The sequence below is a fragment of the Rhopilema esculentum genome, chromosome 21, assembly GCF_057945365.1.
Source record: "Rhopilema esculentum isolate cy_ngs chromosome 21, ASM5794536v1, whole genome shotgun sequence".
Classification (NCBI taxonomy): Eukaryota; Metazoa; Cnidaria; class Scyphozoa; order Rhizostomeae; family Rhizostomatidae; genus Rhopilema; species Rhopilema esculentum.
In genome coordinates this window covers 1,736,107-1,759,431 of record NC_142835.1, presented here as the reverse complement: position 1 = coordinate 1,759,431, position 23,325 = coordinate 1,736,107, and the positions used below count along the sequence as shown (strand labels likewise).

Below are 23,325 nucleotides of genomic sequence, written 5' to 3'. Positions count from 1 at the left end.
TATAATATCGAAAGCTGAAGAATTCTTGGTACCCAATGTTGCTCGAACAAAAAGTAACATGTCTCTTAAAAAACCATTGAGTTTCTGTGAGTGCCCAAGCAAGTGTTGCTAGTAGGTATACACAAATGAAAAACCTTTCAAAATAATCGAAAAAATGAGATAAAAGCAATTGCAAGAAGCAGCGAAAGCTAGACAGCCTTTTTCTCAAACTGGTGTATGTTCCATAGAAACTGTGGGATGAGTAGAAAAATGACATGGACTAATAACAATTGTAAGTCACGTTATGCTTAGTCCTTCATAATTGCAAGGCCTAGCCCACATAATGTAGACAAAGTCCCCTTTGAAATTGACAAATGTCGTAGATCATAGCCCTGTTTTTCAGGAAGAAAAGCTTGCTATTTGCTACCCTGCATACCTGGGAGGGAAATTGTGGAAAGGGTCTTTGGGAAAAGAATGACAGAAAGTTTATAAAAGATAAAGCAAGTGAGCGAGACAAGTAAACAAATAACGAGGAAAGATTAATTCTGTTCTAAAGTGAGTTCTAAACAATACAGAAAAGGAGAATAGAGGATAATCGAGGATCATGTCTTGTTTCCTTTATTAGGCCTCTCATAGTTGGTGTCTTTCTTCATTTGTTTGTCTATCAAGAGAAAAAAACCCGCGAAACTTGCTTCTGGTTCTAGTCAAATCTAGAAAAAGAGTAACAGTAGAAGTAAGCTTTGCTCATAACTCATAAAGGAGTCTCCTAATGAACAGCTTCAAAAAAGCTCAGTTTAGCTACTGCCCCCTAATCTGGATGTTCCATGACAGATGTTTGAATGCTAAAGTGAATAAAATCCACGAAAGAGCACTCATAATTGCTTATAAAGACGGTCATGCTGACTACGAAGCGTTGCTGACTTTGGATAATGCAGTATCGATTCACCAATGCAATCTACATTACTTGATGATAGAAATATACAAAACCAAACATAACCTGAACCCTAGTTTATTGCTGGGTTAGGTTTTATTTAGAACATTATACCATAAACATTTTTAATATTGTAACGTTGCATAAACATTTTAGCGCGATACCATATCAGTCGTTGCATAAACATTTTTTAATATTGTATCATATATTTATTTAATACTAATTCTTTATAGATAGTTGGCCTTAATTTACTTCTTTATAGCTATCAGACGTTCATTTAGTACGCCAACTTTAAACAAACTATTTATTATTATTATTATTATTATACCGCTTTTACTTTATGGCTGAGATAGGACCGGTAAAAATAGACGCCGGTAGCGCATTTGCTTACATTGTACCTGTCCTAGCCACAACATCCGCCGACGATTTTCGTTTATTGATGGCATCCCCTTGTAATCGTTACCTGTTCAGTGGCAATCTCGTGAAGTTGCTTGAGAATACCACTAGCTTGTATCTAAAACAATATTCAATGTCCCCAAAAGTTTTCAAATCTCAAACTCAACAATAATGTCAGATAACCTCAACCTTGTAGCACATTCGTATATACACCTTATAGCTCATTCGTAAATACAACTTTGGGCCTGTATACAAAAGCATGTCGTTAAGAATAATCAAGGGAAAAGTGGGGTAGGAGAGGGAAGGAGCCGCCTCAGCCCACTGGCCGCAAGATAAAGCAGATATCCAAAACTTTCAAGCCACGCGGCTGCTTATTCAAATACCATAAAAGGTTTCTTCGGTCAGCTGTCTGTGATACAGAACGCAACGGCAGCATGGCAGCGATAGTTAAGCAGGCACTTCTTTACGCAATAATTGCAGCTTGTTTTGTGGGTATCGGAGTTGCCAGGGAATGCCGAAGCGGATACGAGAGCCCATTCTTGTATTTCTACTTCGAAAAGCATCCATGCTTTGCCAATCAATCTGCCTGCTTCCAATCAGTTACATGCGATTACACATCGTATTTTGGCAAATCAGTCAATTACAGGTGGGAATGCCTTAATGCAGCGGACTGCAAGAACACAACAAAAGGATCCTTTGCGACATACCTCGGAAGAAAAGGTTAGTTTTTCGTCTTTAAACCCAGCTATTTAGATCGAGCGTATATTCACTTCGAAAACAATTTCTTGAATGTTATCTTCGGAACACAGCTTAGCTTGATGGTATGCCACTTGAGATTTGCTTATTCCCTAGACCAGGTCACTGGCATGTATGACATCTAAGGATTGGTTGTCAATCGACAAAGAACTGCATTGTGATGTTTATATTGGTAAAAGATTTAATTCATCGTTATTTTAGAAATGAAGTTGAACAAGGTAATATCTTGCCCCTGACTGCAAGATGCTTGCTTCCAGAGTACGGCCTATTGCACAGTTCCTTCCATTTGCACTGTTCCTTCCATCTGGCGACCTATGACATTTAATTTTGGCCTCATTTTTTCCACCCAGATAGCGATAGACTTGGCAAAGAAAAATGATCAAAGTTCCCCTTTACACGACACAAAAGGGCCACAAGAAAAATGTTAAATTGATGCTCTGTTACATCCTGCTACATTTTCCCGGGGAAATCGCGTGCCGCATTTTTGTCTCTAGCTTAATCTCCAAGCTTGTGGTGAGCTAAACCACACTTTAGTCAATAGACAATGGCTAAACCTTCTGTCGCAACATGCCTTTTGATCATTTGTTACGCCTCGTGCTTTTTTTACAAGAAATCGAAATAAGGGCCTAACTTGATTAAAGTTCTTAAATTTTGGGATTTTGCTTATAAAAGTCTCTTAATGATTATTCAATAAAGACAGAAAACAATTTTCAGGGTGATAGCTCTCTATTGCATAATCTAATAACTCAAAATTCGAGTTATTACTCAAATAAACTAACTTACAATCTGTGGTACGAAATGCTTATTTGATGAATTATAATTATCATAGAATATTAATATTTTATTTGCTTACTGTTGGTGAAAAGTTGACTAACGTGGCTAAACCTTCTTCTGTCGCAATATAGCATAAGCTCCAAATCTTTGATTGGCTGAGCGACCAAAATTCTGCATACCCTATTAGCCAATCAGAATTCAAGAATACGACAACAAATATGCCTTACAGCTAGATTTAGGCCTAGATTTAGACCAATTATTTACAACATATGGCAGTGTGATTTATATTGGTGATATATAATGATAACAAAAATGGAAAAGTTTCAAAAAGTGCAAATGTCGAAACATACGCACGGAATGGAACATCTTGAATTTCAAGTGCGTTTAGAATATATATAACTAATTCAAAATGATCACATGATTTTTATTGTAAATCTTTATATAAATTGGTTAGATACCCATATTTAGATTGTCTTAGACGAGGCTTAGATCAATTATGTCTTTTGTCTGTTATAAACCAGTAATCTTTGATTAAATCTTTATCAGAACCTTTAGAATCTCAAAAAAGACGGAAATCAAAAGGTTTTTAACAAGCCTTGTGAAAACCGACCCTGGCGAGCAAAATCCCTACAGGAGGATCCCCTTTCGAAAATTCAAACCCGGATATTTTCCAATTTCCCCACGTTCCCTCTAAGATTTTTTGTGCTCAGTCAATTTTAAGGTCCCTCTTTGGCACAACGTAACTATACGGGATATTCTCTAGAGTTATGAACAAATTTTACCCCCTGTCAGTCAAAGTAACACATTTTCAGTCCTCTGTCATATTTACCTGCTATCCCTGTGAAACAATCCTCGCCCGGCTTGTTACGCATGGGCTTGGTGTTGACTTGTTTTGGGCCTACACCAAATCTGAAAGTCTCAATATTTAAATGTCTCCGTAAATCATCTTTTGCTGTGGCAGTAAAGCAAAATCGAATGTAAATGTAGTCGAATTGTTGTTGACGTTCCGCCGGTTTTTGCATTTATAAGTTAAAAGGTAGAAAATAAGGCCAACACACACCAACACCTTCGAAAGATCCAAGATACACCCCCGGTTTACAATATTAATAGTGAAAGGGGTTGATAACAACTTGCCAACTAACCATTATTTACACTTACATCTTTGAATCAAAATGGAGTGATAGTTGTTGTTTTTATTGCTTTTTTCATAAATATTGGAATTCGGTATATGATTACCATCATTGCATGCTTTCCTTGTGGCAGCGCGGCTGCGTGCTCACTGGCAGTGAACCGCGACTAGCATTGCTGCAATCTAACCAGAGCTGGTTTCACTGTTGACGACCTCTATTTGATCAGCTTAACCGAAACAGCCCGGTCTCATTCGTGATTAAATAAAATGATGCATCGACACTTTTTGTGATTTCTCTTTTTGAATCAAAAGCAGCGAAGTAAAACAGTTTCTCCCCATGTAATCGTTTGACAGTTGTGAATCTGCTCAAATATTTATGTAGAACATCTGCGTGTGTACTGTCCCTGTATTAAATGTATTAATATTTGTCCACTAGCTGCAATAACAATTGCTACATACAGGTTCGGATCAATATGAACCAACAAGATATATGGCAGTGAACACAGAGAATGAACTGATGTTTGATTGGTTCCTTGTTCATTCAGCGAACGCTTAGCACAAATCATGATATTGATATTATTTCAGATGGATCCTTCAACCCCTTAAATGAGGTTGAAATACGATCTTCTTTGCCTAGTGATTCTAAGCTCATTTTCACAAAATCTTTCGGCGTAATCTGACTTCTCAAGACATTGATGTCTTTGGTCGAATCGCATTTTATTTGGGACATCATTTGAAATTTTTGATCATGAAAGCGCTACTTAACAATGATATTTTTAATCACTTCTATCAGATAATTGATTGCTGCTCTTCATTTCAGGAAAATGCTGCTTCACTGACAACTGTAACGCGTACAAAGCCAACTGCACCGTCACAATCAAATCTGGCACAAGCAAGATGATGCCTGTCTATCTTCCACACTTTTTAGGCATATCACTGGCCATGATCCACTACCTCTCAAGCAACTAAGATTTAAACCTTAACTCTCTACTGAAAAATATTCCCTTTCACCTTAAGATTCATTATGTGATTGTCATGTTATTGCACGATATTCAAGAAGCAATTTTCATAAACCATAATGGAATGTCGCTTTTTAAGATATGTATCTTGGACTTAAAACTATGATTGTTATATTGTTCTTAATCTAGCATATTTTGATAAAGTCAGAGCGTGAACTTGTTAAAGTTAAAAAACAATCCATGAAGTAAAAAAGAGTCATTCAGTTAAATATTTTCAGCGATAATTACACCTCAGCATTGCAGCTTATTCTTTAGCAGCTGCTCGCTTGCGCCATGATTGCATAGTATTGTGTAATCTTGAGTTGCAAGGGGCCAATTGAACAAATGGAACAAAGAGAGTTATTGAAAATTAAAGATAGTAAATTAAAAAAGTCAATGCGGAAAACAATTCAAATTGGTGAACTTGGTTTGAAAAAAGCATTACCCACCAACGACGCACTCGCGTTTGGTCTTGGTACGGAGGGAATTTGCTGAGAAAGGATGATTTGAAAATAATGAAAGCTGTAAACTAAACCCTTAAATTTTGTTTTTTTGTTTAGGGACTCAATATTTAGATTAGAAGACAGCTAATAAGTAATAGAAAAATCTTGTGATAGATTATTGATATTTCAGGGACATTAGCAAAAGACACTTTGAGATTTAAGTTAGTTATATAAGTTAGTTTTGTGAGAGATTGTTTGAATTATCTGTACGAAGATTATTTAATACTTCGATAACAAAAGCAATGACCTTTATACAATATCTTAATTCCTTTGGTATTTCTACTACAAATGGGGAACGAGTGCCTAAGGCCAAGTTAAAACATCGAATTTCTGTTTTGACGAATCAAATTGAATTTTATTCGGAAATTGTGCAACTAAATGCGTCGGTTGTTTTACGAAAAAAAAATTATTTAGGTTCTCCCGGTCACCTTTAGCGCATGCGCACAATACACTAATGTTTGGTGCTTTTTCTCATTTCCGGTATTAACATTGAATTTAATTGGAGCAAACGCAGATTTCAAGAATGACAAGCAAAATCAAAGATGGCTATCATTTAATCAATGGCCCAGGCAGTCTACAGCAAAAAAAGCAATGGAAGTATTTGATTAAACGCGGAAAAAATGCGACTTAAAGCAAGTCGCACTCCTGGTGAATTAAACGACATGGCTGGTGAACTGCTGTCGCATATAACTATTTGGTGTGGCAGTAGATGTAAACGTCGTGTTAAAGTCGCATTTGATTGAAACTTAGTCGTTTTCTAGAGAAAAAACATGTTCTTCATCGCATTAGTACCATGTATAAAATTGCACAGCATCTACGTGGAATAATACCCTTAACAAAGTGCAACGAAATCCAGGAATGAAGATGTTCTAACTTGTTTTGTGAAATAGAATTTAATAAAGAGCGACTTGTTTGAATGAGGTCCTAAGATATCAGGGGTGCATCAATGGCAAACGTTTTGGAGCAACAGATAACCCTGTGAGTTTAGTCAACATTTTAGCTGCTGTGCTCGCCCCAGTATCATTAAACTAATGTAGACAATTTTCACCTTTATGACCTCCGTAGGATTGTAAAGCGTTTGGCTTGGTTTATTTAAGATAAGCCACAAAAACTTTAGCAGAAAATGTTCTCGGGTCTGGAGAACTCATTTTGCAGATAACAGGAATTTTTCTGTTCAATGGCCGTCTTTTTCTCAAACACATCTTTTTATTTAGACATATAAATCCAAAATCTAATTCTTTTGTGGCAGTTATTTGCTGAAAGTTAGCATAAATATCTGGACCAGGCTCCTATTTTTGAAGCTCCTCTTGGGAGTGGGGCTTAAAAAACATTTCCACCTAGATGAGCATGGGCTCAAATCTTGATTGGCTGAAAGCTTGCGCTAAATCACGTGGCCTCTCTCGCCGCTGAGCCAATCGCAGCCCCGGAAAGTGTAAACAAACTTAGGCCAAAGCCGAAAATTGGGCATTCTTACCATGCGATAGGTCTTATGGATCAATAAAAAAATTGTTCGATCCTTCAGACGAGCAGGGAAAAATCCGTATAGCGACATAGTCCAATGCAGCAAAATTTGGCGAATTTCTGATAACAAGTATAGCTGCTTCGAATAATCTAATATAGTCAAGTTTTAAGCTAAAACGTATTGAAAAGAGTAGAAACTTAAAACCAGTAGAAACCCGCATAAAAGAACCTGTTTTTATAAGAACCTTGAGGCTGAAATTTAATCTTTTCAACCCCATAAATAAGAACCCCCAAGAGGCTGAAATTTGGAAAGGTTCTTATATATATATAAGAAAAAAATAAGAAAAAAGGGTTTTTAGAGTAAATCAGGTTATATATATATAAGAAAAAAGAGTTTTTAGAGTAAATCAGGTTATATATATATATAAGAAAAAAGAGTTTTTAGAGTAAATCAGGTTATATATATATATAAGAAAAAAGAGTTTTTAGAGTAAATCAGGTTATATATATATATAAGAAAAAAGGGTTTTTAGAGTGAATCAGGTTATATATATATATAAGAAAAAAGGGTTTTTAGAGTAAATCAGGTTATATATATATATAAGAAAAAAGAGTTTTAGAGTAAATCAGGTTATATATATATATAAGAAAAAAGAGTTTTTAGAGTAAATCAGGTTATATATATATATAAGAAAAAAGGGTTTTTAGAGTAAATCAGGTTATATATATATATAAGAAAAAAGAGTTTTTAGAGTAAATCAGGTTATATATATATATAAGAAAAAAGAGTTTTAGAGTAAATCAGGTTATATATATATATAAGAAAAAAGAGTTTTTAGAGTAAATCAGGTTATATATATATATAAGAAAAAAGGGTTTTTAGAGTAAATCAGGTTATATATATATATAAGAAAAAAGAGTTTTTAGAGTAAATCAGGTTATATATATATATAAGAAAAAAGGGTTTTTAGAGTAAATCAGGTTATATATATATATAAGAAAAAAGGGTTTTTAGAGTAAATCAGGTTATATATATATATAAGAAAAAAGAGTTTTTAGAGTAAATCAGGTTATATATATATATAAGAAAAAAGGGTTTTTAGAGTAAATCAGGTTATATATATATATAAGAAAAAAGGGTTTTTAGAGTAAATCAGGTTATATATATATATAAGAAAAAAGAGTTTTAGAGTAAATCAGGTTATATATATATATAAGAAAAAAGGGTTTTTAGAGTAAATCAGGTTATATATATATATAAGAAAAAAGGGTTTTTAGAGTAAATCAGGTTATATATATATATAAGAAAAAAGAGTTTTTAGAGTAAATCAGGTTATATATATATATAAGAAAAAAGAGTTTTAGAGTAAATCAGGTTATATATATATATAAGAAAAAAGAGTTTTAGAGTAAATCAGGTTATATATATATATAAGAAAAAAGAGTTTTTAGAGTAAATCAGGTTATATATATATATAAGAAAAAAGAGTTTTAGAGTAAATCAGGTTATATATATATATAAGAAAAAAGAGTTTTAGAGTAAATCAGGTTATATATATATATAAGAAAAAAGAGTTTTTAGAGTAAATCAGGTTATATATATATATAAGAAAAAAGGGTTTTTAGAGTAAATCAGGTTATATATATATATAAGAAAAAAGAGTTTTTAGAGTAAATCAGGTTATATATATATATAAGAAAAAAGAGTTTTTAGAGTAAATCAGGTTATATATATATATAAGAAAAAAGAGTTTTTAGAGTAAATCAGGTTATATATATATATAAATAAGAAAAAAGAGTTTTTAGAGTAAATCAGGTTATATATATATATAAGAAAAAAGAGTTTTTAGAGTAAATCAGGTTATATATATATATAAGAAAAAAGAGTTTTTAGAGTAAATCAGGTTATATATATATATAAGAAAAAAGAGTTTTTAGAGTAAATCAGGTTATATATATATATAAGAAAAAAGAGTTTTTAGAGTAAATCAGGTTATATATATATATAAATAAGAAAAAAGAGTTTTTAGAGTAAATCAGGTTATATATATATATAAGAAAAAAGAGTTTTAGAGTAAATCAGGTTATATATATATATAAATAAGAAAAAAGAGTTTTTAGAGTAAATCAGGTTATATATATATATAAGAAAAAAGAGTTTTAGAGTAAATCAGGTTATATATATATATAAGAAAAAAGAGTTTTTAGAGTAAATCAGGTTATATATATATATAAGAAAAAAGGGTTTTTAGAGTAAATCAGGTTATATATATATATAAGAAAAAAGAGTTTTTAGAGTAAATCAGGTTATATATATATATAAGAAAAAAGAGTTTTTAGAGTAAATCAGGTTATATATATATATAAGAAAAAAGAGTTTTTAGAGTAAATCAGGTTATATATATATATAAATAAGAAAAAAGAGTTTTTAGAGTAAATCAGGTTATATATATATATAAGAAAAAAGAGTTTTTAGAGTAAATCAGGTTATATATATATATAAGAAAAAAGAGTTTTTAGAGTAAATCAGGTTATATATATATATAAGAAAAAAGAGTTTTTAGAGTAAATCAGGTTATATATATATATAAGAAAAAAGAGTTTTTAGAGTAAATCAGGTTATATATATATATAAGAAAAAAGAGTTTTTAGAGTAAATCAGGTTATATATATATATAAGAAAAAAGAGTTTTTAGAGTAAATCAGGTTATATATATATATAAGAAAAAAGGGTTTTTAGAGTAAATCAGGTTATATATATATATAAGAAAAAAGAGTTTTTAGAGTAAATCAGGTTATATATATATATATAAGAAAAAAGAGTTTTTAGAGTAAATCAGGTTATATATATATATAAGAAAAAAGAGTTTTAGAGTAAATCAGGTTATATATATATATATATAAAAAAAGGGTTTTTAGAGTAAATCAGGTTATATATATATATAAGAAAAAAGGGTTTTTAGAGTAAATCAGGTTATATATATATATAAGAAAAAAGAGTTTTTAGAGTAAATCAGGTTATATATATATATAAGAAAAAAGAGTTTTTAGAGTAAATCAGGTTATATATATATATAAGAAAAAAGAGTTTTTAGAGTAAATCAGGTTATATATATATATAAGAAAAAAGGGTTTTTAGAGTAAATCAGGTTATATATATATATAAGAAAAAAGAGTTTTTAGAGTAAATCAGGTTATATATATATATAAGAAAAAAGAGTTTTTAGAGTAAATCAGGTTATATATATATATAAGAAAAAAGAGTTTTTAGAGTAAATCAGGTTATATATATATATAAGAAAAAAGAGTTTTTAGAGTAAATCAGGTTATATATATATATAAGAAAAAAGAGTTTTTAGAGTAAATCAGGTTATATATATATATAAGAAAAAAGAGTTTTTAGAGTAAATCAGGTTATGGTATGTTGAATTATAATTGGACAATCTAACAACATAAGTTCATTTGATTGGTTGAAATTCAACATAAAAAACTGGTTTAAATGTGTCCATTAGAATTTTTGCGGTGGAAAACATTGTTAATTTGTGCAAGGCCTGTATGTATTTAAAAGCCTTGTTAAGAGCCTTTTAGACTGGAATTTAGAATAGCAGCCTGTTAATTAAGAACCCATTCAGGCTGCCAGAAAAAAACCTAGGTTCTTTTATGTGGGTTTCTACTGTAGTTAGACTTGAGATTATTAGAAAACAATGAAATGTTATCATGTAGTTTTTAGGCACTTCCCTCCAAAGTATACCAACTCTTACAATGCTAAAAAATTTCCATTGAATTTTTGAATATAAAACTCGGCTGAAGGATAATATTTTTCATAAGATCTTAAAACTGTTCTATTGTATTGTTCTATTAAAAATTCTATTGTTGAATACAACATAATTAAAATTGCAATAACTACGCAAAAAAATTTCTCCCGCCTTTTGATTGTATTGATATCTCCTGAATAAAAGACGAACCATTCTAACTGTTTAACCGGGTCCTGAGTCCCCGTGAAACGTTATTTACATTTTTCAGTCAAAGATTGTTTTAGCTAAAATTCTTGCCGAAAATAAATGGAACGTCTTCCTCTGCAGTATTCAAACAGACAACGCAAGTCTTAAACTACTTTATAAATATACCACTGTTGCGTCAAAAATTCTGACCCCTTTCCCCCTGTACAATGTTGATTATTTTCTCAACACCTTTATACAGCTTTCAGTAAAAAATCTTTATCTTCAAAACAGCAAAAATTGAATAACATTGTAGTGGGTTAGGGGTTAGGGAGGGGGAGGGGGGGTGCTGTAGGTGGACTTTTCAAAAAATCTTTAGTTTTGCGCAAGTGTTCCAACAATTTTTGCAAGGATTGTAGTTTAATAGTGAACACACTGACGCGACGTTATGCGCAGTCGCAATGTACAAGAAAACTTTATCTTCGTTTTTATATCATATAAGCACTGGTGGCTAACATATTTTATTTTAATTTCAAGTGTGTGTTACATTGTATCGTGGACCAGAAGTGATGGGTTTTGTATTTGTTTCAGCCTAAATTGCATTCACGTAGTTTCAGAGACTTGAACAAATGACAGCAAAATGAATATCTCTCAGAGCTTTTTGTGGCATTTGATGTAATTCTTTCAATTACAAGAAACATCTTTACAAGAAAATAAGTTATCTACAGTAAATTTACATATCCATCACAATTTTCCAAAAAATAATTAATTATGTAAGAATTAGAATAGAATCGGCTCTAAGGACACCCTTCACAGAAAAGCATATTGCTTGGATCTCAAACGGAGTTATTTAACAAACGGTATGAGAGAGTCCCTATACAAAATTCAATTGAATTTTGATCAGGAGCGGTCTGGTGACATATATACAAGATGGCTACTGGTAAGCAAACTAAAAGGTTCCAGCTGGGGTGTGACCGAAAAAATGTTTCACCCACATCCCCTATGCTTAATTGTGAATCATTTAAAGGAAAAGTGGAATGAGATCGATCCTTGCACTTTACTTTACATTTGGGTCTTGGCTCTTACCCTTAAATTTGGGTCTGGTCTGATTGGCAATCGCATTATCAAAGTCCTATGCAATACCTAACCGGTACAACACAGACAATGTTTGAAGTTGACTTAGTAAAACCCCTCCCTAAGTGAGCTAGGTAAAATGAAGAAATAGGTCATTCATACTTTAATCGAGGAAAAAGATGGCGAATCCGACGTCGTGAGTGCTAAAGATATTGGAAATCTGGATTTTTCTTTTTGATATCCCAACTTTATCTAGAAACAACACGATAAACTTTATGACGACCTGATACCCCTTTGCGTTGACATTCGGCAAGTATTAATTGCCCGGCATTTACAAATTATGCAAAAACAACGCCTATTACGGATCTGCGCACCTAAACAACCGCTTGTAAAACATGATTCAGCATGTTTATCACCAAAGTTCATCCATTTAAAACGCCTGCTTACTTCGATACTCCCCTGAGCACGAAGACTCCAGCTTGTTTAGAAGATTTTGGTTTCTTCTTTTTCTTTGGCTTTTCCCTTCTTTCTTCCTCAACATCGTTTCGCACCTAAAAGGCAAAAAGGGCACGCCATATTGAAACGAGGGAGTTGCTTATCATCTAGAATGCAAGGCCTTGTTGATGGATAATGTCTGTTGTGAAGTTAAGTTTTGGTATTATCCATCGCGTGCCATTAAGAGAATAGTAGCACGTGGTAAGTGCAAAGGTCATTATGCCATATAAGGTTATAACAGAAACACACACAAATGGGCGTAGTAGGTACTGCAGCAAGAAGTGTAGTTAGTTACGAGAAGGAGCTCCAGTAGAAAGGATATATATTAGAGATAGCCAGTTCCTGGCGTAGGCCAGTGGAGTGGTAAGGAGTAACTCACGCGGATTTGTCAAGTAATCATCAACCGGTTAGTCATAATTAGGCCTTAGTAAATATTGCATATAAATATAAAACGTCATCATGGTGTCTTCATCATCTCTGCCCTGAGAATCCAGAAAGATACATAAAATCTTTACAACAATGTCATTATTGACTGGCCCTTTGTTCGCCCTTTTGCTTTGCTGAGGCTCGATGATCTTATTTTTTATTATTATTTGATTGTTTCTAACACCACATAATAATAACTTTGCGTGACATTTTAGTAGAGCTTTGTCAACATGCGATAAAATGTTCAAACTACATAAGCTAGTGACATCCTCAAATATCTAGCAAGGGGACAAAAACTGAGAACATATGCAACCCCGACGTAACAGTGCAACAAACCCTGAATTCTTGCAACAGGGCACATTCTCCAACCATTCCCCTTAACTTTCAAAGACATGTATTACCAGCCTAGCTCCAATTCATATGGCGTCTCGTCCTTTGAGACAAGTACACTAAAATCTGATTATCTTAACGACTGCTTTAACACAAACGGCTGTGAGTCGTTTACTCACCAATGGAGCCTCGCTTCTAGCATCCTCTAGTTGCAATGTGAGGCTATGAACTTTGGCACGAAGGCGATCTAATTGCGATTCCAGCTTTTCTCTTCGTTCTCGTTCATACTCGAGTTGGGCTTCAAGTTCTCTTATAATTCTACAAAAAGAAATTGCAGTTTTGCCCGGATATTGATCGATGGTGCATTAACAAGATTCGGTTACGGGCAGATATAACAAAGGGTTGATTACTGTTATCCGGTATGTCAAAAAGTGCACATATGTTGTATAGGATATGTGCACGATTTAAGCAGGACGGGTCAAAGTTGCAACCCCGATCCGAGTTCCAAACAAGCTGGAGTTTCACAAACCTAAGGTTGTATTAACTGAATCCCTTATGAATGGAAAGCATTCGGTAGGCCTGTTGTTCTTTTTAGCAGGAACTTTTCAGATATGTTCAATTTTCAGCATTAATCCCCAGCCTAGCCACAGCTTGGATTAGATTGCCCACCATAACACTTACACCATTCGCAAAACCTACACGCGTCTCAGTCCATGCAAAACTGGCTGAAGTTGGATTCAGACACCAAGCGGCATGACCTGGTAGGGGTTCATTGTCCAGTAAAAAAGCAAATCAACTCCCATAGCCTACAATGTTACAGAACTGTTTTACCTCGAGTTCTCTCGCTCTTCCTCCCGTTCCTTTTCATCCTCCTCTAATAATCCTCCAAGTTGACGATAATTCATTTTTGCTATATCCAACAAATGCTTCAGTTCATCGACTTTTCGTAACGCTCTCCCTTAAATTACAGGAAAAAAACAGAGAATGAAACAGTAAATCGACGAAAATGTTATTTACAGTACTTAAAAGAATCAAAACACAAGAAAGTAATGAATTAAAGTCCAAATAACTATTTTTACAAAAACGTCACACTATGGTCTGAATTTTAAGGCCAATGTGGGCTATTTCAGGATATTTAATTTGGCTTCTCAAACTTAAATTTGTTGAACTAGCGAACACGCGTGTAATATAGCCGCTCACCTTTAGGCGGTTTTTTGCATTGACTACTTCAACCGATCAAAAAACGCAACAACATGAGGAGGGTCTGGACACCAGCTGCCAAACTGATGACGTTATTTTGAAAAGCTCAATGATACTTGGCTTAATACTTACCCCTGGCTTCTGATTTCTTCTTTGGCTCTTCCGGAACCGCATCAGGTTGAATATCTTCGTTCGCAATATCTTCTAATTCAACTGAAGTTAACAATAAATATAAATATATTTGTTTGAAATCAAAGAAAACGACTCATTTCAGGCAAGAAAGGCTCTCTATAAAATCATCTTTGTAAAATTAATGAAGCGATTTAGAAAAGGAGATTCTCTATAAGTTTCCGTACCAGTATCACCCCCAAGTAGCTTTAAGCAAGCCAATTTTCCAAAACGTCTAGCGACGTCTTTCGGGTTTTCGCCATGCGAATTAACGATCATCACTAGAAAAAACAAAACAGAGCATCAACAAAACGGAAAATTGTTTATTAATGCAAACCATGACCAAAAGCTTTGGTACTAAAAATGATGAATGGTGCCACCAAGCAAGGCAAAAATAGCTTTGATAATTATCGGTTTTGTAAAGGCTTTGTTGTTCCTTTGATTATGAACAATATACAGTAGGGCTCTTCATTACTCTTTCTTCGATAAAGTTGTGAAACCAACCGAAAAACCAGAATAGTCTGTTTTTAGAATCAATGGAAATCACTGTTAAGCGGTTTATTTGCACGATAACCATTAGGTAGAGCTGTACATGCTTTGGCGTATAGAACAGAACGGTCCTAACTCGTAACACAAAATTTCCTCTTTAATGCGATTTATCAGGCAACTGTTCTTGGAACCTTGAAAATGAAATTCGTATTTGCAGCTTAGGATCGTCCTGTTCTACACAAAAAGCGTGCTTTTTAATCATTAATCGCCGCCGTTTGAGCTTGCCAGAAAGATTTGTGGCTGGAGAACAAATCGCAAAATAGTTTGAATTCTTTCAAAGGCGCTTATCACAAGAGACCTGAGTTTAGGATTGCCCTTCGTTGAATTGGTTCTATTAAACGTTTACCTGGATTCTCAAACGCATAGGTCTAATTGCTGACAGGTAGTGTTTTTATGTTAAACGAATAATTAGTTAGCATGCGCTTACAAATTTATTTCAAAGGTAGATTTATTAGACTTTAAAATGAGATTGTGCATTTTGGGAGAATCTTCATATAATTTGAAAAAATAATTAACTTTTTACAGGGACCAGAAAGTATTTGATCAAAACAATTGCCAGCAACTAAAGTTCTGTTGAGATTGTGTTCAGGGTCGTTGATTTACGAAGGTAAGTTTCAATTGTTTCGAAAAATTTAATCAAATAATCTAACGATACAACTCAAAACTCATAGAATTTGAAAAGCAGCCAAGAAATCCTGACAAATTTTCTTTGCAAGCCGCAACCTTGTAGCTCCCTGTTCAATGGTAACGTTTTCTTCCAGTTCCATTCAGAAGGGAATAATGGGATCGTGTCTCAGATCAGAAATGTCAGTGGCTCAAATGTAGAGTAAACTTGCTCAAAACTGAAGATTGGCAACGACAAATGTACAAGTGTAACTCCCGGGAAAATGTATTTTGGCACATTCTAAATAAACACATTATCAAGGTCACCCTGAAATTCTGACTAGAATACTGAAATCAATGTAGTCGTACGTCGAGTAATGAACAAGAATTGACACAATAAAAAATGACTTTGTACAAAAAATCAATATTTAGTACGACGTTTCGAGCATAACTCTTCATTAAGTAAAATGAATAGAAGGAGAAACGGTTAAGAAGAGAATAGAAGAGTGAAAACAAGTAATAATTGGATTAGGAAAGAAACGTAAATTGTTTATTAAGACCATTAGAAATAAGAGTACCAATTTTAAAAATAATATGTTTTTTGAGGTTTTTGCGTACTAGATATTCAATTCATGTACAAACTCGTTTTTCTAAGGTACCAATTCTTGTAGAATACCGAAATACTGAACAGAAACTATATTGAAAAAAAAATTCGGAATCCAAGACGCATAGCTTGTATTGCACATAAAAAGTTTGGTGAGAATCTTCTGCGGCATACGGAATAAAACTTAGATTAATCACTTTCTACATTTGTTTATGTTTAAGCTATGTTAGTGACAAATATCTAGCATTTGTGGAAAATCTATAACATTTGCTTGAAAAATAGTGACAAAAATGGAACAAGAAACAAAAATCACAAAACACGAAAGTTGAAGTCCAGCTAACATGTTTTGGCAGAAGAATTTAGCAATTATATTATTCATTTTCATAATTATTAATTCTTCGATTTAAAGTTGGATATTTACAAAAACTAGAAAAAGAGATTAAACAAACTATTCACAAAGCGTATATACTATATAAAAGAAACACATGATAATCATAACTAACCTAACCTATGTTTAAGAGTTTTTAAAATCCTACATTTGCATTTAGTCATTGACATTATGTCGCGTCAAGTGCTTTTAAAAACACTCAAAGAGACCGAAGTTTTAGTTTCTGTTGTATTGTTGCCCATACATTTTGGCCAATGAACCTCATTTTGTCTATTTTATAGTATGCGGTTATCTCCTTTGGTAAATTTAAGTCGCCCATAAAAATACAGCAGCATGATAAAGATATGCATTATCTTAGCTCATAAGGTTATGCCTTCTCAAGAAAGATTCCTATCATAAACGGAGGAATCTACTCAACACTTACAACGCCTGCCAAAATAATTTGAACGCCCAGCAACTTGCGTTGTATTCTTTTATCTTTCATTGCATTTCCAAGAAACCACTTCTTCCTACTCCTTTCCCCCGGAACAATGTTATTAGTGTAAAGAAATACCATACCATGGAAGCAAAAGCAGAAACTTCCAAACATTATTAACGTTCTATAGTCAACCAACATTTTTCCCTGGGGGAGAGGGAGATGGCTGAATTTGGCTTTGAAAACTGACGTCAGTGTTACAAAACTTTTGGCAGGCATTGTAGAAGTTGAATAATTTCAATCTCAATGGAAAAAAATTTAACTGCTATGATCTAATGTTTAAATAAGTAACTTACTAAACGAACGAATAAACTCCTTGGCAAGAATCCTTAGGTACTTACTATTGCCACCTTGTTCAATCAACCACTTCAAAACTTCAATTTGCCCATTTCCAGCAGCTGATGAAACAAAAGGGTTCAAAATTAATGCCAAAAATATTGATCAATTTAAGTAACGGTAAAACTAAAGTTTTGTACAGATCTGTACAGATAAGAAAGATTTTATTTACAAAAGATGAAGTCTTGTTAAGAAGTAGCTCGCTTTTTTGTTTCATTTCAAACAAAATAAGATTTAAATTTTGATATAAACTTTCTTTGCTTCAAACAGACAAACCTATTGCAAATCGGTTTTATAAATTCACATTAATAAAAAAATGTTACCTTTATGGGCAGGGGTTGCCCCCTTGTCGTCTCTCTCGTTTATCGATACTACACCCGTTTCGACAAGCATCTGCAGATAGGCAAGATCACCCTTGTAAGCTGCTACATGTGCTGGGAATGTCAGATCTACAGAAAAAGAGAACAAATATAATGTTTCACTGGATTTAGGACAAATGTTCACAGATTCGTTACATTACGAAGGTTCGAATAAAATACAGCAAATTTGCAAGTAGTGAATTCTGCGCTTCCCACTTAAAATCTTCCAATGGTGATTTAGAGATAAAAAAATAACACAACTTAGTGCTATTTTTTTACTATCTGTGATGCCGTATAATTTTGAAAAAAAACCAAAAGGGCTGCATATCAAACAATGCTTTACAATACAACACAAACATGTCATCAAGTATGTTGGCTGATAATTTTCCATAGAATTTTTCAGAGAACTTCGAAAAAGATATCAATCCCTATTTGGATCGTTATAGAACGTTATGTAAGGTGCGAGGATGGCTCAGTTGTTAGAGGCGTTGACTATGGACCTAAGTGTCCGTAGTTCGAGTCCCTGGCATGACCAAACTTTCTCCCAGAGTGAGAAAGGAGAGTCGCCAGCAGGAAGGACCAGGATACTGCTCGATAAACATAAGCTTCTCAGTGTCCTAAAAACTACCTTTGGATGCTAGATAGAAACAAATACAAAACAAATACAAAAAATTGCTAGTCTTTTAGCTTCATGTGTTGATTTGGAAAGGCTACCTTTTATAAGGAGATTAAGTAAGTTAGGGTTGAGCCCTGAAGATAAATCGACTATTCCCTGGTTGACTGCATTTGCACGAGGAACCCTCTCAGCAATTAAAGATAAATTCCTATTAACTTAACTCCATCAAGTAAAAAGAATCCTAGAGTATGCCAAATGATACGGGTCGAATGAATACAGAACACACATGGTTCGAAGACATTAATTTTCTTTTGTTTTATCATCTATTGCAGTTAAGCTAATACGAACAATCATATTTACCTTCGGCTGTTTCTGGATGATTTACGTCATATTCTGTACAAACAAGAAAAACAGGACATTGGATGTGCGAAAAAGTGTAACAAACTACACGAAACTCAAGCTATACAAATCTTCTTATTCTAAAGGCAAACTAAAGTTTCTACATTAACTCTGTTAATACTGAGCAAAGGAAAGCATGAGCTTCAACTTGACATGCAACAAAACTTAGTAATACGTCACATCCTAGGCCAACTGGATTTGAAGGTTCGATGCAACATAGATACACATTCCCTACATATAGATGACTTTACAAATGCAAATACATTTTAAGGCCTAGGAGAAAACCAGTGCTTTTCATAAGGTCGACAATTTCTTTAAATCGCGATAATTAATAAAAAAGATACCATCCAAAAACTTGCTCTAAAGGCATGGTATCTTGAAATTCACAGTAAACTTACCAACTCCGTTGATATACTCCAGGCAATCGTGTTTGAGGTACTGCTGGGCCAAATCTCTTGGCGTTTCTCCCTAAAACAGTAAAGAACAGACACTCTTATTTTTTGGAACAGCAAATCTTTTCTCTTCCCATAAAGTACAAAAATTTGTTTCTCTGCAACTTCGTGGAATTTAAAGGTAAATTCCATCTTTAGCACCGGTAGAAAAACTAACTGTTCCACCGTTCCTTGGAATTCGGACCTCGGAGAGGGGGGGGGGGTACTTTAACATGTTTGAGGGTACGGGGACGTGGTTTGGGGGTACCTTTTTCTGAAAAGTGCGGAATTAGGGAAATATCGGTATCAGTTTTTGAAATTTGTGCGGAACTATGGGTACTATTTGAAGAAACGTGCAGAATTATGGGTACCATTTTGGTGAAATATTGCAGAATTATTAGGAGGGAGATTTAGCATTAACAAAATGAATGTCCATTTAGAAATAAAAGTATGAAATATGTGTAATATTGAGTTTTTGGGGCATAGGACATGCAAAATTTGTTTAATGATTTTTATGTGCTTTAAAATTTTTATTTGCTCTGCAGAGTATAGTTTTCATCATGTTTGCGGAATTATGAGTCACAATTATCGGTCTTCGAATCACAAAGGTTGCGTCAATTCCTTGAGGCTACCAAAGATAAAACCTTTCAAGCCATTCTAGGTCAACATTTATTGACTATAAGATATTTTGATGCTGGTTACAATGTGACAAAGTCGGGAAACAGATAAAATTTTCATCGTAAAAATGACTGCCTATGATGTCTTATTGGCAAGTTATTTCGACCTTTTCGTGAAATTCCACTGTCAAAGTTTTTGGTTTCAAGCTAGTTCCACTTTCTTATCTACTACACAAAAAAAGGCACACATAAGAATAGATTTACGGGATATCTACAAATATACACATATATACACAGCAACAGATCATAGCAACAATATACTAAGATGGGAAAAGTTTATGCATAGAAATATCTTTGTATAGACTTGCAAAGCTGTTTTTACGTTAACAACAGCTGAAGCAAGTATGTATTTGGGGATCAACAAGACAGGAACAAGGATTTATAAAGGAGCCGAGAGCGTTTGCCCTTTCAGTAGTATAGAGCTAAGAATGAGTCCCTCTGTATCAACAGCTCTGTACATTTCATACCTGATCGTTTCTGGCAGCTAATGCGTTTGCAATGCTTACTGAAGAGCTGATAACGTATTTCAAACAATGCAAATGGCCTTCGCTTGCAGCAAGATGTGCTAAAGAATAAAAAATGGACATTTATCAGGAAGCACATCAAATACTGTAAATTGTCACACATATACTGTGACGTTATTTTCTAACTTGTTTTCAAAGCTTTTCACTTTGCTTAAGCTCAATTTGAGAGAAAACATTCTTGTAAATTAATTTTGACAACAAAAAATTTGCGAAAATCCTTCGTTTGCTTTAGATTTTTAATTTTCCATTAAATTGTCGTTAGAGAAATTCTTGTACTGTGAAAATTGGCATACTAGGGTGGAGCTTTCCTACAAGGATGATTTGAAGGTATATATATTTTAGGAGGGGAATTATGAGGAAAAACAACAAAGGCCAAGGTAATGCAAAATATAAGACAGCCGATAATTAGTCACTAGGTTTCTATATGAATATCAAATGGAAATTATTACCTGGCGTATTCCCAGCCTGGTCCACATCTTCTAAGCTAGCACCCCATCTATGCAACAACTTTTCATAAAAAAAGAAAAATAAATTAAAAAAGCTTTGAAGAGAAACAAATTTGTGGAAGCCTAAAAAATCTATGGTCATAATGCAAATCAGGGACTCTGACGCAAATTGGAAAGTTGGGGGCCAAGAGGCAACTTTAAGACCAATTACAAAAGATTTTACAAAAACGTTGAGTTGGGCATGGTCCCAAGCCACCCATTGTCGGAGGCCACATTAATATGATTAAATATGATTACTCAAAAAGCAATTCTGGACCCTTTTCACAGGATTTAGTCCATTGAATGGGAAATGACTGATAGAATTTGTACTTGGGTCTAGTCTGTGCAATTGACTATTTAGGTAAGATTGCAGATTGTATCAATATGTAAAGTAAATTAGCACATTACAGTTTCTAAAAACTTTTTGCACCTATTATGCACCAATTCTGCACCTATTAACTAACAAATTTTTCCACCTTAAAATAAAATGTTTTGATAAATGGGTGACTAGAAATGTGGTAAAACAGTAAAAATAAGTCCTTTGCAAGTAGAAAAGATAATCAATAATTAAAGGAAAATTACTTTGTTGTAACATGCCTGGATTACATTAGATGATTTTTCAAGTGCTATGAACAAAATTTTGAGTGATGTTAGAGAAAGGCAGCTGGGAAAATCTGAATTCTATTTCTTTAACAACCTTACCTGCAAACAGCCAAGTCTGCCATGGAATGCTGCTGCATGAAGGGCAGACCAACCAATGTTATCAAGTGCAGTTATGTCCTTCATAAAAGGGAATATTGGATGAAAAAAAATCAGAATAAAAGAAATTAGGAACTGAGCCACTGATAATCAAGAAAGTACTAGGATATTTCTGGCATTTTAGGGATACAAGAAGTACACAGAAAATAGAATTACAACGGGTTTCTGTTTTGGGTGCACTAGCAATACTTAACAAAGGCAAGCTAATTCAAGGGCATTTTTTGGGGTGCAGGGGACTTCAGGCTGGGAGGGTTTGGATGCAATGAGGTGTAGCAAACATGAAATATCAATTTGAGACATAGCTGGCAGCAAAGATTTTCTAACCTGTTATATACAGAAACAATAAATTCTACATACGACTCCTTTTCTTAGAATTGATTGTAAGGTGTAAGAATTCCCATGAGCTGCTGCTAAATGAGCAGGTGTCCTTCCTACAATCATAACAGAAGTCAATAATAAAAATACACCTGCAAACAGAAAATTAATGCTCTTATAAATTTTTGAGATAATTGATGCTGCTCATTAATTCAAATCAACTGGACAAAAAGCTGGTTGAGTCAAAAGCAAAGCCCTTCTTTTACATTTCAAAATGACTATAAATATTTGCATAATACCGCTCAACACTTTCCAGAAATTAGGCTAATAGCATTAAAAAGATTTGTAACAACAAATAGTTTGAACATAATGTTACCTCTAGCATCCTTTGCATGCATATCTGCACCACTTGCTGCTAGGGCCTAGAAGAACAGCTGGTACTTTTGAAGAAATTTTCAAAAAATATAACATTTTTATCACTTAGTTCATAACTAAATAAACAAACAGTGTAGTATGACTACCATTAATTAATCAAATCATACCAGGAGCTTTTCTTAAAAATCATTAACTCATAAAAAAATAGCATGCACATTTATGCTGTGTTTCCTTTTATCATTATCTAACACAATGGTTATCTTATTACTTTAATAGTGTTATTTAACAGCTTTTCTAGAAGCTTCTTCAGAAAGTCAAGAATCATCTATGGCATCCACAATTTTGAGAAACAATAATGCATCTTATATGTTACCTGAAGGCAAGCATCCTGCCCTCTTATTGCAGCTATATGTGCTGCAGTCCATTGCTCTGGAGTTACTTCAGAGTAATCTGCACCATGCCATAACAGCCAATGTAGGCACTGGAATAGGACAAAGTGACAGCAATGTAGCAATATATCCAAATTAGCAAAAACCACTGACAAGTTTTTATTTATAAGTGCAAAAAACAAGGTAGGAAAAAAAATGTATCCAGAATTATCCATACTCAAGAGAACCTTTAAATTACAAAAACACTTGTAATGCAGACAGTAGAATGTTCAAAACTCAGATACTTGGTTGATCAACCCTCTAACTTCAACTGGGCACTTGATCAAGTTCCTAGATGATTTTGACTTTGAAGCTAAGCAAATATAAAAATATGGAAAATCTTAAACACATGTGAATAAGGCAGCTTTATAATGTGTGTATTATGTGAACACTGCCTTCAGTTTTTAAGGAGGGCAATAAAAGGAGTGTGAAGGAGCTCAAGCT

At 33.7% G+C, this 23,325-nt stretch overlaps 2 protein-coding genes across 2 annotated transcripts in view; one reads left to right on the top strand and one right to left on the bottom strand.

The window, feature by feature from the left end:
• Positions 1–1,671: 1,671 nt before the first annotated feature.
• LOC135684787 (uncharacterized) lies at positions 1,672–5,187 on the top strand. Its single transcript, XM_089114760.1, has 2 exons — positions 1,672–2,026; positions 4,786–5,187. The coding sequence occupies exons 1-2, from the start codon at positions 1,741–1,743 to the stop codon at positions 4,932–4,934; spliced, it is 435 nt and encodes a 144-aa protein (XP_088970886.1). The 5' UTR covers positions 1,672–1,740; the 3' UTR covers positions 4,935–5,187.
• A 6,336-nt stretch (positions 5,188–11,523) lies between these two features.
• The window catches only part of LOC135684780 (ankyrin repeat domain-containing protein 42), a 12,623-nt gene continuing 821 nt past the window's right edge, over positions 11,524–23,325 (bottom strand). The window contains exons 3-17 of the mRNA XM_089114922.1: positions 22,827–22,934; positions 22,455–22,500; positions 22,121–22,194; positions 21,707–21,784; positions 20,969–21,026; positions 20,463–20,560; positions 19,286–19,355; positions 18,849–18,881; positions 17,837–17,962; positions 17,519–17,575; positions 14,747–14,839; positions 14,523–14,603; positions 14,022–14,148; positions 13,370–13,508; positions 11,524–12,490 (exon numbers count right to left, since the gene is read on the bottom strand). Of these exons, the coding sequence (XP_088971048.1) occupies positions 12,383–12,490; positions 13,370–13,508; positions 14,022–14,148; positions 14,523–14,603; positions 14,747–14,839; positions 17,519–17,575; positions 17,837–17,962; positions 18,849–18,881; positions 19,286–19,355; positions 20,463–20,560; positions 20,969–21,026; positions 21,707–21,784; positions 22,121–22,194; positions 22,455–22,500; positions 22,827–22,934 (1,296 nt within the window). The 3' untranslated portion in view covers positions 11,524–12,382. The remainder of the gene's footprint in view (positions 12,491–13,369; positions 13,509–14,021; positions 14,149–14,522; positions 14,604–14,746; positions 14,840–17,518; positions 17,576–17,836; positions 17,963–18,848; positions 18,882–19,285; positions 19,356–20,462; positions 20,561–20,968; positions 21,027–21,706; positions 21,785–22,120; positions 22,195–22,454; positions 22,501–22,826; positions 22,935–23,325) is intronic.